General features: G+C 45.2%; 3 protein-coding genes and 1 non-coding gene across 5 annotated transcripts; all 4 read right to left on the reverse strand.

Annotated features, from left to right (window-relative positions):
• Positions 1 to 5,884: 5,884 nt before the first annotated feature.
• TRNAM-CAU (transfer RNA methionine (anticodon CAU)) lies at positions 5,885 to 5,971 on the reverse strand. The gene is given in 2 exon segments: positions 5,885 to 5,920; positions 5,934 to 5,971. It is a non-coding gene; the product is annotated as a tRNA-Met (tRNA).
• An 878-nt stretch (positions 5,972 to 6,849) lies between these two features.
• LOC4349475 (mitochondrial carnitine/acylcarnitine carrier-like protein) lies at positions 6,850 to 9,190 on the reverse strand. Of its 2 annotated transcripts, none has more exons than XM_015758696.3 (3): positions 9,077 to 9,190; positions 8,313 to 8,712; positions 6,850 to 7,569 (listed from the first exon to the last, which is right to left on the reverse strand). In XM_015758696.3, the coding sequence occupies exons 2-3, from the start codon at positions 8,702 to 8,704 to the stop codon at positions 7,011 to 7,013; spliced, it is 951 nt and encodes a 316-aa protein (XP_015614182.1). In that variant the 5' UTR covers positions 8,705 to 8,712; positions 9,077 to 9,190; the 3' UTR covers positions 6,850 to 7,010. The 2 variants fall into 2 exon arrangements, with proteins under 2 accessions (XP_015614182.1, XP_015614183.1); XM_015758697.3 differs by having other exon boundaries at positions 8,313 to 8,807.
• Positions 9,191 to 9,544: 354 nt separating this feature from the next.
• On the reverse strand, positions 9,545 to 12,038 carry LOC4349476 (mitochondrial carnitine/acylcarnitine carrier-like protein). The gene is made up of 3 exons (XM_015758698.3): positions 11,964 to 12,038; positions 11,463 to 11,866; positions 9,545 to 10,247 (listed from the first exon to the last, which is right to left on the reverse strand). The coding sequence occupies exons 2-3, from the start codon at positions 11,852 to 11,854 to the stop codon at positions 9,749 to 9,751; spliced, it is 891 nt and encodes a 296-aa protein (XP_015614184.1). The 5' UTR covers positions 11,855 to 11,866; positions 11,964 to 12,038; the 3' UTR covers positions 9,545 to 9,748.
• Positions 12,039 to 14,400: 2,362 nt separating this feature from the next.
• Positions 14,401 to 16,262, reverse strand: LOC4349477 (uncharacterized). Its single transcript, XM_015758695.3, has one exon. The coding sequence runs from the start codon at positions 16,206 to 16,208 to the stop codon at positions 14,637 to 14,639; it is 1,572 nt and encodes a 523-aa protein (XP_015614181.1). The 5' UTR covers positions 16,209 to 16,262; the 3' UTR covers positions 14,401 to 14,636.
• Positions 16,263 to 17,140: the final 878 nt, after the last annotated feature.

Genomic DNA, 17,140 nt, shown 5'->3' on the forward strand with positions numbered 1-17,140 from the left:
TTTTTTTGTGTTACTTTGGTTCAGCTGACATGGAGATGGAGGACCTGATAGCCGTTTGACCAACTCTATCAGCTCGTGATTAAGAGTAGCGTCATTTTCGGCTCCAAGAACATTCTTAATTGTAGTTAATAATAGATTTGTTCTGCCTTTTATGTGTTCCTTCCAGAAGCCATATCATGTAGTAGTATAATGTAATGCCATCGATCGATAGGTTAATATATGCTTAAAGATTCAGACAATGAAGGAGAAAAAGCTTGCAAGTTGGTCCTTGTTTGTTGTTCTACTTTTCCAAGAGAAAGAGAGAGAAATGGAGGGGGAAAAATGCGCACAAATCAGTTCAAGATACTTACTACATATGAAAAATCAAAAGATTCGAGAGGCAAATTTCTTGGTTGGAAAGCAGAGAGTGCTTAGGAGCAGCAAAGTATATTTAGGTGCTCCACTTGCCATTAGTGGGGATCCCCTTTGAACCAATCCCATTGCTTCTTCATTAGCGATATGGCATCACTGAAAAGACTAATCTCTGCATCTCCATTCGTCTTATTTCCTTTCATAATCGAATCGATACATCGCCTCTCTCACCAGATTCCTTGTGCTTTCATCCACGTCAGCGCATAACATTGCGTTGCGACCGCAGCTACAGTCAAAGCCAATGGCGAACAGTACATTTCTTTTCACAGCGATTCGATTGATGCCAACTTCTTGTCTGAGATTCCAAAAAAGGATGTGCACTCCGAATGAACAATGCAGCATTGCAGCTAGCAAGCTGATCAAAACTCATGGCAGTTTCATTAGTCAATGAAAGCAGCATTAGGTATGGTGATTTACAAAAGAAGTATGTTTTTTGTTAACATTTAGGCATGGTGATTTATATTAGGCAACTGCAGTAGTGCAGACTAATATGTGAGCCTCCCTCGTTCTAGGGTTCATATGTCAGTGACTCTTACTACATACTCCCTCCATCTAAAAAAAGACAACCTAGGTGGTGTGACACTATTTAAGACAATGAATCTGGATATAAGGTTGTCCAGATTTATTGTCCTAAGTGAGGTTAAATCTTTGTCTAGATTATTTTTTTTTTGACGGATGGAGTATGCGGCTATCGCAGAAGAGTCGTGTCCGCGGCTGTGGTGGTAGAGAAGATAAGGGAAGGGTATTAAAGGGGAGTAGGATAGGAGGCGGTTGCACCCTCACATGGCACTGTCTATCAAAGCCAGAAAAGACTCCCTGCTCTCCTGGGCCTCAGTTTCAGCTCAGCCAGTGACAGCCAGATGAGCTAGCTCACTCATCTTAGCCTTAATTATTGGAACCGATTGTTTTCTTTCTCGAAAACAAAAATCTTCTACTATAGCTTGCTATAAGTTACTACTTGTTAAGTTTATTTATAATCTATAAAAATATTTATTTTGTCTGTATAATCAAGCAGATAATATGTAACAACAATTATGTTTCAAATTAAGCCCCATGTCCCATTGGCCATTACATGTTGTGAGACCATCAACAATTTGCATCAAATGGTTGCCTGATTTTTCTTATAAATTAGGTTAATTCTCTTATTCTAAATATAAAAATAGAACAAAGTTCCACCTCTGTTTTAAGGCCCTCTTTGTTTAGGCTTATAAGCTAACTTATAAGCTAAAAAATCTAAGCATAAACAAACAAGCAACTTATTCGTTTGGCTTTTTTTGAAGCCATAAGACACTCAAACACTATTAAGCCAAAAGCTAGGTTGGAGAAGTTTTTTTTTTTGGCTTATATGAGGTAGATGTATGACTTCACCACTAAACTTAGGACATTAAATCCACCGGCTTATAAATCATATAAACCAATAAACTGACTTAAAAGTTTAAGCCAATAAACCTAAGCATAAATAAAGAGGGCCTAACAAAAACAATTTGCATCAAGGAAAGAGATTACAATGCAAGCAAAGCAATCTCTGAGTATCCGACGCACGTGCAATCTCTCAGTAGTTGAGTACTAGGTCGGATGTTCAGATTATTCAGAGGTTAGTTCTGAAGTAGGAGTGGAAGTAGTAGTGGGAGAAAGGCATAATGATTATTGGGGATGCAAACATTGGTGGGGAACTATGCTTATGTACGTTTTTTTTTGAGTGGATGATTGCAAGTTGCAAGATGATGAAGTGCAAAAATGTGTAGCTGAAACTCCTTTCTAAGCCAATGGCCAACAAACGATCGATCGCACTGAATAGACAACCGGTTCGACCTTTGACAACTCATGCATGGCTTCAGTTATCCCAGCATATTCAGGTTACATGCATGCATGCATATATCATTGATAGGGCCCTAACACTCCTGCCACGGTGATTTCGCAGGGAACAGCTCGATACCAAACTTAATTCTCAAATCGGAGCAGTTCAATACCAATCTCAAACTGGCCAATATTTTTTATCAGAAAAGGATTAAGAAGTTGCAGAAAAGGAAAACAAAAATGTAATTTGTGTCACAGAAGGATTTCCAAATTAAGTGGAATTAATTTTTATCATAAAAGGATTAAGAAGTTGGAGAAAAGGAAAATAAAAATGTAATTTGTGTCACAGAAGGATTAAGGAGTTGCAAAAAAATTAAGCGGAAAAAAAGTTGGGGTGAGAGAGGCTCGAACTTCCACGTGTGATTTCTATGTTATGTATGGCCGTGCCTAAGGGCATATCGGTTGAAGTAGATTCTTCTTTTCTCTCAAAAAACCCCTTCCCAAACTGTACAAGCTTCTTCCAAAGCATACGGCTTTCTAGATGAATATGACGATCTCTAGACAGATGGATCTTATATGAATCGTATGATGAAGTACCACATGAGTGGATATATAGGAAAGTAATCCAAATATGCCGAATCGCTCATGTTATGATCTTCTACATTCTAGGTCTCCGCGTTCCGTCATCTGGCTTATGTTCTTCATGTAGCATTCAGATCGAATGACTCTATGAAATTACGTCGATACTTCTACATATTATGGGTAACGTAGGAGACATCCCTATTTTCCCCCGGGGGTCTTAATTACCACTGCTTAGCTTTCAATTCGCCTCTGACCATCAAATTAAATGTGAATAACCCGTCCTCCTCTCTTTGAAACAAGGGGCGCTTCCGGTTCTGTGCGTGCTTCAAACAATTTTGTCTTCTCCATATTACCATATCTCTAGAGTCAATAATTTTCTATGAGGAACTCCTGAACTCAATCACTTGCTGCCGTTACTCAACAGTTTTCTGTTGAGGTCTATCCTGTAGAGGTAGTCAAATTGAATCAGTGATCGATTTCTAGGTTTCGTCGTAAACCTAATTGGTTACTTCCAATTACGTAAATCAATAGTTCAAACCGCACTCAAAGGTAGGGCATTTCCCATTGATATAGGAACTTTTGTACCAGAAACAATAGTATCTCCAATTATAGCCCCTCTGGGATGTAAAATATATCCCTTCTCACCATCCCCATAGTGTATGAGACAAATGTACGCATTTCGATTAGGGTCGTATTCTATGGTTACGATTCTACCAGATATGTCTTTTTGATTCCGTCGAAAATCGATTTTACGGTATAGGCGCTTATGACCTCCCCCTCTATGCCTTGCGGTAATGATTCCTCTGGAATTACGACCTTTACCACAACGGTGCCGTCCATGGATCAAATTATTTCGTGGATTGGATTTCACTTGCCTATCTATGGTTCCCTTGCGTGTGCTCGGGATAGGTGTTTTGTATAAATGTTTCGCCGTATTATTAAGTATTCTCCTTTAGTTTTTTTCTCTATCTAGAAGTGGAATAGAATAACCCGGTTGAAGGGTAATGATCATACGTCTGTAATGCATTGTATGTCCTAGAATAGGGCCCATTCTTCTACCCTTTCCGGGCAGTCGATGGCTATTCACAGCTACTACCTTAACACCAAAGAAGAGTTCGACCCAATGCTTTATTTCAGTCTTAGTGAATCCCGATTCGACATTAAAAGTATATTGATTCTTTCCCAATAAACGAAGACTTTTTTCTGTAAATACTGCGTATTTGATTCCATCCATAAATCGACTTTCTCTCCTATGCTCTGAGTTCCAGTATCGATAAGAATTCGAGTTCTTATTGTTCTTATGTTATGGTATGAATATACCATACCAATTCGTTATGTATGGATGATGGATGAGATTCCATGGATAGAGAGCCAGTTCCAATAGACTTATGGAACGTTCCGGTTCACGTGCATCCAGCAGGAATTGAACCCGCAAATTTACCAATTATGAGTTGGGCGCTTTAACCATTTAGCCATGGATGCTTAACAGGGATCATCGTACATCGTAAATAACCAATTTTCATATAGAAAGACATATCATAGAAAAATGAAATCGAAAATATTCGGAGATGGCAAATATTCGGAGATGACTATGAAAACACCTCTCTGGATCCTCGAATTGAAAGAGAGATTGAGAGGGATCCAGAATCCTAATTCTCGCTATTTGGAATGGATCCAATTCTATTGAGTCTGACTCATAGTGATCATTTCTCTTTAGCAAAGAATGACCTTGGTTATCAAAGGATTGAACAACCGGGATCCGTTTACTTATGATACCTAGTTGACATTGATAACAAAGATCTAATGAATTATGAGTTTAATAGATCCTCTTTAGCAGAAAGACGTATATTCCTTGCTCATCACTTATTCCCAAACCTCGTATGGGGCTAATCGTTTTCATTTACCATCTCAGGGAAAATCCTTTTCGTTCCGCTCTTAATTCGGGAGGAAGAACTGGTAATAAGCACAAAACCATCCATTCTGGTTCTACATTTGTTTGAATAAAATGTTTCGCCAATTGCATGCGTCTAATCAAAAAAAACTTTTCTTATTCGTCTTTTTCTATCTTCCCATTCATCTCCACTATACCCCTCGTCTTCTAATTCCTTCCATTCGACCGAGGAATTCTCTAAAATAATTCGCAAATCCAAATCTGCTAATTGTTCTCTAATAGCACCTGCTCCTGTCGCAATTTCCCGAATTCGAAATGTTGTAAAGCCTGGGGTAGAAAAAAAGGGGGAAATGCTATGGTTACAGGATGAAATTTCATCCTCGAATAAACCTTGTAATCGTAAGAAAGTTGGTTTTTTAGCACTGGGCCTAGCAAAAGAGAAATCGCCATATACTAGCCCCTCCAATTTCTTAAGGGGTTTATCTAAAAGATTCGCGATATAACTAGGAAGACCTTTTAAATACCACACATGAGTCACGGGACATGCGAGTTTGATGTATCCCATTTGATATCTTTGTATCCGAGAATCAACAAATTCTACTCCGCATTTTTGGTAAAATCTTTCGTCTTCGTTTTCAGCTCCGCTCGCTCGAGAATTTCCACAAGCACAAATTCTGCTTTTTATGGGTCCAAAGATTCTTTCGCAAAATAATCCATCTTTTTCTGGTTTATCGGTTTTATAATGAAAAGTGGAGTGCCTTGTGACTTCGCCAACGACTTCTCCATTAGGTAGTGTTTTGTTAGCCCAAGCCTTTATTTGTTGAGGGGAAACGAGTCCAATTTGAAGTTGTTGATGTTTATATTGGTCAATCATAAAATAGAAATAAGAAAAGAATTTATATTTATTCCGATCAAACTTCTTCCCTATTAACCTGGAAGTTCTGGTTCAGTTTCGGATCATGGCTATTGGGAATGGTCTAATACCAATCTCAAACTGGCCAATATTTTTTTATCAGAAAAGGATTAAGAAGTTGCAGAAAAGGAAAACAAAAATGTAATTTGTGTCACAGAAGGATTTCCAAATTAAGTGGAATTAATTTTTATCATAAAAGGATTAAGAAGTTGGAGAAAAGGAAAATAAAAATGTAATTTGTGTCACAGAAGGATTAAGGAGTTGCAAAAAAAAATAAGCGGAAAAAAAGTTGGGGTGAGAGAGGCTCGAACTCTCGACCTCAGGATCACTCGCTTTAGCTATGAGACCTACGCGCTAGCCAACTGCGCCACCACCCCATCCTGTCTTGCTAGATTAATTAAATGAAAATATATATTATCTTTTAAGTGGTACCTGACGAAAGCAGAGCCAGCTGCCTGCCTCTGATGAGATGTCAACTTAAGCCGTTAAGCGTCCCTTTCCGTTTGGATTCGTGAGAACTGCATCAACAAGAGTTGAATTAACTAGCCAACCACGGTTTTTAGTCATCTCCAAACAATTTATGGCCCTGCATGCGTGAGCGGCATCCTTACCAAGTACCAACGCAAAAGAAAGTCCACAAAAGAGAGAGAGTCAGTCTTTCATGGGACGATAAATTGTTGTTTGAGCTTTAGCTTCCATTCATCGATCGTACTCCCTTCTTCCTCGTAAAGAAAGTTATTTTAAACAACTACACAACTTTGACTTCTTGTTTCTATAAAAATATTTATTGAAAAGTGATACATGTAATCATGTATACTTTTATGAAATTATTTTTCAAAACAAATCTACTCATATAATCTTTACATTTTCAAACTCAACAATTTAAGAGTTATTCATGATTTATATTCTTAAGGTTTGACTTAAACATTGTTCTAAATGACTTTCTTTATGAGTATGGAGGGAGTACGTAATACAGGTACTAGAGTGACGACGATATATACGAGCTCGATGGCGATGGCGATGGTTAATTACTACGGCACTGCCTAGTTTATATAATCCGCTGGTATGTACTCCCTCCGTTCAAAAGAAAACAACCTAATACTGTAATCTGGATATACATAGAGGGAGTATATATGTGCATGCGGCTCCGCAGACCCCTTTTCCCTTTCGATTCATCCGAACAGCATCACAGAATTACCATGCTTAGCTCACCATCAACAATTCACCAACGGAACAAGTCCACTAAACCAGAGAGTTTGTGTGATCTAGGAAATTTTTATAAAGATAGTATTTGTGTGTACAGAATTACACTGTTCTTACATCCACAGATGAGATGGATGACAGCAAGAATCAGAATCAGAATCAGAAGAAGAAAATTAAGGGTCAAGAAGGAGGAGGATGTAATGATACATGAGTTCAGCCTAGTGCAGAGCGAGTGACCTCGTAGGCCAAGAAGCAGGCGGCGTTGGCGGGGACACTGCGCGCCATGGCCGGGCCGAAGCCCTTGTAGAGGCCCTTGACGCCGTCGGCGGCGAGGATCTTCCTGAAGGCGTCCATGGAGCCGGAGTACTTGGGGTTCTTGTAGTCGTCCACCTGGATGACGCTCTTCACCACGTCCGTCGGGTACACCGACCCCCAGAAGGAGGCGCCGGCGAGGCCCCCGGCCACCACCAGCGACCCCCGCCCCAGCGACGACGTGTCCTGCCCGCCGGCGAGGTACTGCTTGATCGCCTCGTACACGCCGAACATGAGCGCGTTCCCCGGCACCTCCCGCGCCAGCGTCGGCCCCAGCCCCTTGAACAGCCCCCCCACGCCGCCCTCCGACCTCAGCACCTGCTTCGCCACGTCCACCGGCCCGCCGTACTTCACCGCCGCCACGCTCGCCGTCGCCGTGGCCGCGCCTCCGCCGACGGGAGAGGCGGCAGCGGCGGCGGCGGCAGGAGCAGCGGACGCCAACGCGCTCTGGGCTTGCAACCTGACACCACAACAAACCAACCAGCTAAGTGTCAGTACAAGATGATTGGATTCACCCGTAACTCGTATGTTTCTGCACTTTTAGTGCATTGTGATGCCAAGAGCAAGAGGTGTACATTGAGAATGGCAGCACAAGATGCAGATTCGATACATGGTACTACTCTATAATGCAGTAACAGCAGATTATGGAGCTCAATCTGTAAGTGTACAGTAATGTACTGACGCAATTGTTTGTTCAAATATTGAGTAATGATGGATTTTTTTTTTTAAAAAAAGTGAGAACAAATATTGAGTAATGATCACTACTAGGAACTAGTAGGAAGCATTAAGGGGTTTGGTCTATCAGATAATCAGACTATCATCGATGAACGAATGCAGCATTCCTGTTGCAAACATTGCATGGAGACGGGAGTAGACATGGTAAAAAGAAGATGCTTATTCCGCTCTCTGCTTAAAGATATTACACTCTGTTTTATGAAGTCAACACTCCAATTTTTCAGAAAACAAATATGCACTCAACAATATCTTCTCTTTGTTTCGTTTGCTGAAAGAAAACTGAATATTATTGACTGATGAGAAACTTTATTGTCATTTCACATTGATATATATACTAGCACATAACAATTGCGGAAACGCTAGGCTAATTCAATTTGGGATGGTTAATTAGGCAGCACGTTTGCAGTTAGTCAGTCAGGCACCATTTCTTTCTTGTAGACAGATTCCTCAGGAGAGAAGAAAACGAACCTGCACTTGATGAGCTCAGTGGGACAGGCCAGGAACGAGACGGCGACTCCGGCGCCGGCGCCGGCAACGACCTGCTGGCTGACGGTGAGCGGCGCGCCGGGCTCGGAGCGCAGCACGGCCTCCATCTGGCCCCTGACGGTGAAGAGGAGGGCGTTGAAGGCGGCGACGGTGGCGAGCGGCGCCCCCATCCCCTTGTACAGGCCCCTCGGCCCCTCGGCCGCCAGCGTCTGCTTGACGGCGTCCATGGCGCCGGCGAACTTGGGCGGCTGCCCCGGCGGCGGCGTCGGCTGGCTCTGCAGCTTCACCTTGATGGTGTCGAAGGGGTGCCCCACGACCAGCTGCGCCGCCCCGCCCACCGTGCCGGCCGTCAGGTCCTTGGCCACGTCACCCATCTCCTCTCCTGCAGTCAATTAGTTAGTTCATCACCATTGCAAGTCAGTTCAAGGCTTCTCCTTATTCCTTCTCTTCTCCACTCCACTGCATGAATCTTTGCATCTGTTTCGTTTATCATTCAGCAAAAATCCGACATTTTTTACAGGATTCAGCGAAAGAAATACCACCACACAGGCATTCAGATTCTACGTCAGATCAGATGATAAGCTAGAATTACCACCCCCCACAAATCTGAAGATCTGCAGTCCAATTTGCTAGTCAAACATAACAACTGAAGAAGAACATGAAACACAGATTTCTGCCAATGCATCATCGACCCAACTGATAAACATGAAGCTGAAATTATACAAGGAAGAAGAAATATAAATTACTATTCAGCAGAAGATCGAGCTTGGAGATAGATGGAGGTGAAGGAAGGATGGGAGCGGCCGCCGCCTCCTACCTCCACCTCACCCAAAGCTGCAGCAGCTCAACTGGCTCAAAACAACTAGAGCCCCAGGTCTCAGTACTAAAATACAAGGGCTGTGGCAATAGCAGCCAATTAAAAAGATGCTAGTTGAGAGGGAATCAAAAAAATTCAGACCAAGAAGAAGAGGAGAGGTGATTCGGATGCCAAGAGGGCAAGCAACACCAGGGCCACTCACTCACTCACTCACCAAACGCACCCCCAATCGCCATCACAGACAGCATCACTCACTCCCCTCACCATGGGATCGCCGTCAGATGGCCAATCCACTCCAGGCCAACCATTCCGACAAGACGACGAGTTTCTTTCAGCTACACTCACTCCACACCCACACCCCACACATGTTAGGCTTATATTATTATACATACAGGCAGACAAAAAATGCAGAGCCAGCGATCTTGCTCGCTGTTGCATCTTCCATACTTCAATGTTTTGAATCACAATGTTGCAGATGAAATAAACTTGCAAAACAGGATTGGAACTGCTACTGCTGCTTTTTCCCCCCCTCAACTGCACAGCCTGGTTGTTGTTTCAACCATGATAAGAGATAGAAATGGCCATTGGAACCAGCAATCAATCAGCCTAGAGCCGATCTTGTAATCTCATACGCCAGGAATGTCGCAGCATTGGCCGGGACACTACGAGCCATGGCAGGTCCAAACCCCTTGTACAAGCCCTTCACTCCATCGGCCGCGAGAATCTTCTTGAAAGCGTCGACTGACCCTGAGTACCTTGGCTTCTTGTAGTCATCCACCTGAATCACGCTCTTCACGACGTCGGTAGGGTAAACCGAGAGCCAGAACACCGCCCCAGCAAGGCCTCCGGATAGGATGAGAGAGCCCCTGCCGAGGTTTGATGTGTCCTGACCACCGGCGAGGTACTGCTTGGTGCCTTCATACACACCAAACATCACGGCATTGCCAGGAACCTCGCGGCCCATTGTAGGGACAAGGCCCTTGAACAAACCCTTCATGCCGGCTTCCCTGACGACGTGCTTTGCCACATCAATTGGTCCTTTGGGTAGGGCTACGCCAGAAGCAGCAGCTGCCTCGGCTAAAGCACTCTGGGCCTGCAACCTGCAAATGGGTAAAGCAAATTGGAATATGAGTAAACTGATGTTTTTTACTGTTATAAAATTCTTCAGGTAGGAGATATCAAAAAACATAAGAGCTGCACTTAAAAGCAAATAAAATACACATGATATGGTTTTTGAATGTGCCGACTGCACAACTGTATGACGACTTGTAACCGAAATAAGTATTGTGTTGCAACAGCTCACAATATTGATTTGATAGAGCAACCATCTATGGTTCTTAACATATTTAGAAGTATGCTTGTGATAAAAAGGACAGTTGTTCAGAAAACGCAGTCTGATGTCATTTGTCTAGAGAATTGAGACTCAAAACTCATATATCCCTTTCAAGGACATACACAAGATAGAATAGGAGTAAAAGGCATGTTTTTGACTGTTAAATTATTCAATTTGTTGTTTTACATCTCCCTTCCAAGGAGATATCACAAAACATAAGAACACTTAAAAAAACCTATAAAGCACAAGGATCAGTGTTTGAATGAGCCTACTGCACAAGTTTACGACGACTCGCAACCTAAATAAGTTACTGCACTGCGGCAGTTCACAACATTGATTTGATTTTACAGCATTTAACATATGTATATGGTTGTTCAACAGGAAGGGTGTGGTGTCATTTTCTCTGGAGAACTGAGGCGCAAAACTCATATATCCCTATCAAGTAGAAATCAGAAAACACAAGAAACCTACAAAAGAGCATATAAAGCACAAGGGTCTTTATTCCCTTTGAATATGCACACTGCAGAAGTGTATCGCTCGCTGCTGAAGGGAGGGGGGGGGGGGGGGGGGGAGCACTGCAAGTCTGCACTGAACAGACCTGTTTCAGGTAAAAAGGTCAATTTTATCGGGAAACTTGGTCTGGAATTATTTGATCTAGAGCGCTGTGGTCTCAATAGGAAAAAATAAGTCCACAGATTAACTTTTAGTGGCGTGAGTAAAAAAAGCCACAATGCAGTGGAAGTGACAAGCAGTAACGAAAATGTGAAATGCACTTGAACGAGTGTATCGCAGTAACATGGCTGATGGTGAAGAATGATATGTGCAGGAAAGGGCAATTTCAGAGAAGCTCATTACCAGGGGATTCCTATTGATCTATTGTACAGACGATGATGCAAAGCTCAGGCACCCTCAGAGTGAAAATGAACAGTGCAGTCACCACCAGATGAAAGGAATTTAGCACGCAATGGTGAGTAAAAGCTACCTGCACTTGATGAGCTCAGTTGGGCAAGCGAGGAAGGAGACGGCAACACCAGCACCCGCACCGGCGACGACCTGCTGGTTGACCGTGAGAGGCTGGCCGGGCTCGGAGCGCAGCAGGGCCTCCATCTGGCCCCTGACGGTGAAGAGGAGGGCGTTGAAGGCGGCGACGGTGGCGAGCGGCGCACCCATCCCCTTGTAGAGGCCCCTGGGGCCCTCGGTGGCGATGGTCTGCTTGACGGCGTCGACGGCGCCGGCGTACTTGGGGAATTGGCCGGGGGCAGGGGTGGGCTGGCTCTGGAGCTTGACCTTGATGGTGTCGAAGGGGTGGCCGACGATGAGGTTGGCCGCTCCCCCGACGGTGCCCGCCACCAGGTCCTTGACCACGTCCCCCATGATCTGATCGATCTGATGAAAATGCGATCAAAAAAATCTTGATTCAAAGCGACAGATCGAATGAGGGATCGAGGGCAGGCAAGATCGAAGCAATGCGAGGGGAACTTACCTGTGAGTTTTGAGTTTGAGACGGCGGCGATTCGAATCGCGGTGGTGGCGTCTGCTTCTCGATGGGGTTGGTGGCGATTGCGATCGCGGAGGAGGTTGGTGTTATATGGAAGGGGGGCGAGGCACTGGCTGCAGCTACCGCCGGCGGGACGGGTCAGCCGTCAAGATCAAATCCGACGATGACCTGCCTCTGCGATTACCGGGTTGGCAGGCAGCCGCGGAGTACTGTAGGGCACGAGCCAAAGAAAGATGAAGAAATACAACTTGTCCTTTTCTACTCGTCTCCCGGACAAAGTACACGTCAGCCGTGATGTAATCTATCATCGCCCGGCTGCTGCTTTTCGTTCATGTAGCAAGTCCGTGACTGGAGTATATAACACGGATTAATACTTGTTGGAAGAACAATGTAACGACGGCATAAATGAGAAAATTAGTTTGGTATCAATTTCCATTTTGCTGCGACAATTGTTTACGAGTCACTACTAGTACCTAAACTGAATGATGGATGTAGATATTAGCTGAATGATGGGACTTTTCGTACTCCAAAAGTGAATCATCACAATTCACAAAAGGTGCGTTAAAGCCAGTGGACGACACACTAACAAGCAAAATAACGATCCTACGAAGCAAACCATTTTCGGATGCAGGACGATATGGCGTCCACATGAAATGAACCGGCAAGCACCATGTCCAGATTCCAGGATTTCAGAATAGACTCTGCTACAGGAATTCAATGGTCTATCCAATACTCCTACTTTTGTAAAGCACGAGTACTAGTACTAGTAATCAGATCAAAACTTGCAACAAACATGTTTCCAAATTTTGAAACGAAAACTTCTCTTCACATCAGGGTTAGTCATACGCAATGCCAAATGGCAAGGGTTTCTCCACACCACACCAAAATGTAAACTTTGACACAAAAAAAAATGAATTTTATCACAAGAAAGAAGCAGCAAAGCTTTCAATTTGTTTGTGTGCTCCAAGTCACGTACCACTCCCGCGCAAGGCCAACAAATCAGGCCCAGGAAGGCAGGAAACTCAAAGCTAAGCATGCGCAGCTCTATATATATTTGTAAACTCTGCTTTCCGAGAGATCATACCTTTGAGCTCAAACACAGATGATTGTTAATCGGACCACACCAACCACGCATGTATATTATTGACAAAAGCTCAAAGTAAACAAATGCATTTGTGCATGACATAAAAAAGGGCCCATTACTAGTTCTTACACGCTAAAATATATAGTACTACACAAAACTTGGAATATACAGAATATGGCCCGACTGGAACGGATGTACACCTATCACCAAGCAACATTTCTAATTTCACAATCACAGAAAAATAGGATTTCATGCTGAGCAAGTTTCATTCCAACTTGAATCATCTACTGGTACTATTGAAACTAATAAAACTACACCATAAGTAAATAAATAAGAGGCAATGAATAGGAGCAAAAAACATACAGTGCACCCTGTTGGGTCAATTCATTCCAGAGAACTGAATGAAACAATCCACAGTTCCAAAATACAAGAGGCACAGGGGCATGGGTGGTGAATTTTATATGACTCAATTCACCATGTCAATAATAGACAAGTGCACGTTCATTCCCTATGCCTTAGCTCAGTGGAACTTTTATCTTATGTAGACTCTAATGTAGAACTATAATTATAGATATCAAAATGGCACAAATATGTAAACTTTTCGGCTGGTAGAACTAAAAATTCTGAAGCATAAGAAACTACTCACACAGAAATGTTGGATACAAGTCCACAGCCTGCTATGCTACATGATAAATGGAAGTGCGGAGAAATCAAGGGTAAACAGAAGTTTAATGTTTGAATAAAATCTAAGTTTTTTTTTTTTACGATTATAAGTCATTAGGTTTGAGAACAGCACCACCTTGTGAAAGTAATAGAAAAAAAAGATCCGTAAAATTCTTAACTTATTAAAGTTTTACCAAACCAGTACTCATCGCTTATTAGTGGAGCACCATCTGTTCTGTCCATCAACTCTACATATCTAACCTCTTATTGCACGATGTAGGCATAGTCTGAATGAAGTGCCTGATAAAACAGCAGCAGTTGAATTGCAATCACTAAAAATGCACATTATTGTCTCATCATGGCTCCTGGGTATGATATTATACTACACTTATCTTTATTAGTTTTTTAATCAATTTATTGGAGTGACACTCAACATGGCAGACGTTTTCAGGTCATACCTACAATTCTCTAGTCATGACTCAGCATAAATCCACAATCATATTCCACGCTTGCAAACCACATAATGGGGACTAAAAACATATAGTAAAAATATGAATCTGGCACAATCTAAACACCAAACTAGATGTTTTGGAAATCAAACAATGCATCTATTTTAAGATATGTTGTGATCAGCCACACTATGGCAAGAAAACAACATATCACAGACAATAAGAATAGAGAAATATAATTTAAGCCAAGCTGCAACACCAGATACAGGATAAGGTGATACAACATCTATCATGAGAAACAGCAAAAGTTGAAACAATTTAGCAACAAAACTTATAACTTATAGAAGTAAAGGGGAGAACAAAACTTATACGGATTAAACAGATGCAGTTCAGACCTATGATCTGCGGTTGGCAGCAACCATCACCAGAAGGCAGAAGCACAGCACAGGTAAACATATTAACTCATCCCACCATAACAGCATGTTGGTTGCCTTCCCCACCTTCATCCTCCTCCTCATCATCACCAAGACTTAGGTCCTCAATTAGTTCCTCAATCGGCACAGTGGGAACATCATCACCAATAGTAGATGCCATCTCCGACCTGTAGTCCTCATCCTTGTATAGATCAATCTGGAATCTAATATCAGAGTTGTGCTCCAAGTCCCTGAGAAACTCCTCATACTCATCAGCCCTCTTCTCTAGCTCCCCCTTGGCCTTATTTACAGCATCTTCCTCCATTGGAAGCCTCTTCAGCTTCCATCGGCGTGTGCGTGGCCTCTTGGCGAAGCTCTTCTTAACAAGAATGACTTCAGGCAGACTGTGGCGCATCATAGCTGTGTCCATGTCATCATCATTCAAGTTGGCACCATAAAGATCATACCCAAGGGCAAGGTCTCCAGGATTCAGCAGGTGGCCAAGATGAGTCCGCACGGTGAACATGGTGTCGTTTTTCCCAAAGTCGGAGACCCGGGCGACCTGGGCATAAGCCAACTGGTAGCGAGATCCGTCAATGGTAATCTCTGGTGACTCGTGCTCGATGTCTAGCACGATGTACTCGACGAGCTGCTTGCTGGTGAGAGCAGCCTTGAAGTTGTAGACCCTGTACTTCTTTTCCTCGAGGTGGTGCACACGCAGGGTGAGGGGGTCAAGCAGAGCGATGGCATTGGTGACCTTGATGCAGAGGACGATAGGTCCAAGGCCTCCAAGATCGCGGGACACCTGAGGGCTAAGGGCGATGAGGTCCTCCCGGCAGATGGGGCAGATCTCGACGGAGAAGGTGTGCTTGTAGTTGTAGACGTTGCTCTTGGTGTCGTGGGAGACGAGCTGCTTGGCGGTCTGGGTCTGGACGGGGGCGACGGTGGCGAGGAAGTCGACGAGGCGGGCGGCGTGCGAGCGGGAGCCGAAGAAGAAGTCGAGGCCGCCGGGGGCGGCGGCGACGCGGAGGGCGAGGGAGGCCTGGCCGTGCTTGAGGAGGAGCTGCTCGAGGTAGAGGAAGGTGCGGCGGTGCGGGACGTGCTGGCGGAGCTGGACGACGGCGACCCACTGGTCGGGGTTGGACTGGGCGCGGGCGCAGGCATCGCAGAGGCGATCGTGGACGGTGAACTCGACGGGGTGGGTCTGCTCGAGGACGACGGCGTTGAAGACCTCGCGGCGGAGGCGGAGCTTGAGGCGGAGGCGCTTGGAGTGGGGCTCGGAGAAGACGAACTCGGCGGCGGAGAGGGAGACGCGGAGGCGGGCGAGGGGGCGGTTGAGGCGGCGGAGGAGGATCTGCATGAGCTCGGGGGACTCCGGGCCGGCGCGGAGCCAGGAGCGCGGCGGCTGGAGGTAGGAGGTGCAGTCGGGGCAGTAGACGACGGCGGCGTGGCGCGGGACGCCCTCGGTGATGTCGACGCGGGCGCGGATGCAGCGCGCGCACATGTTGGCCGGGTTGGGCTGCATCGCCACGCCGCAGATGCAGCACAGCACCGTGCCCACCGTCTGCGTTGGCACGAACATGCCGCTCCCAGCCGCCGGCGCCGCCGACCCCGGCAGCATCCTGTACCTCGCCGGATTGGATCGAATCGAGTGGATTGGGGGATCTCTGGGGGCGGGGGGGATGGAGATTTTTGGGCTTAGGGTTTTTGTAGGTGAAAAGAGACGGCGGCGGCGCGATCAGGCGGTGGAGGAGATAGATGATGACGAACGCGATTACGGGAAGGACTTGTTTGGGCCAACCACAACCACGCACTGCAATTTGGGCTTTTGGGCCTTGTCCATTGTTTTTTTTTCGCAATAAGTCCACTTTGACTCCCTGAAAAATGACTAATTCATGACCCTAAACCGCAAAACCGGATATCTCGACCCCTGAACTATTGAAACCGGTGCAATTTGACTCCCTTGGTGGTTTTATAGAGCGGTTTTGCTGACGTGGCGCTGACGTAGCGGTATTGACCAGTCTATGGGGTTGACGTGGCGCTTAGGTGGCATTTGAATTAAAAACATGTACGCGGGACTCGTTAGTCATTCACACACATAAAAAATTATGGGGCCTACTAGCATATGGGCCCCACATGTCATCTCTCTCTTTCTTCTTCCTCCCTTCTCTCTTTCTTTCTCTCTCTCCCCTTCGGCCGGCGGCGGGCATGGGCCGGAGTGGTGGCGGCTGGCGGCGGCGGGAGCTGACATAGGAGCTAGCTGGAGTGGCGGTCCCCGGAGTGGAGGAGTCGACAATGGCGAGGCAGCACTCGGCGAGATAGGGTCGGCATCGTGGAGGAAGTCGACCGGCGGGGGTTGTCTTTGGCGAACGACGACCGGCGCGCGCCGGCGGACCGCGGCTTTGGCCTCCACCTCAGTGGTGGCCACCTCACGGCGCCGGGGACGGCGGCCACCTAGGAGAGAGCTCGCCGGAGCTCCTCCGCTACCGCCCAAATCTGACTGAGACCTGCCGTCACCGCCGAATTCTCTGATCTCAATCTCTACTCCCCTCA

Source organism: Oryza sativa, chromosome 10 (genome assembly GCF_034140825.1).
Source record: "Oryza sativa Japonica Group chromosome 10, ASM3414082v1".
Taxonomy (NCBI): Eukaryota; Viridiplantae; Streptophyta; class Magnoliopsida; order Poales; family Poaceae; genus Oryza; species Oryza sativa.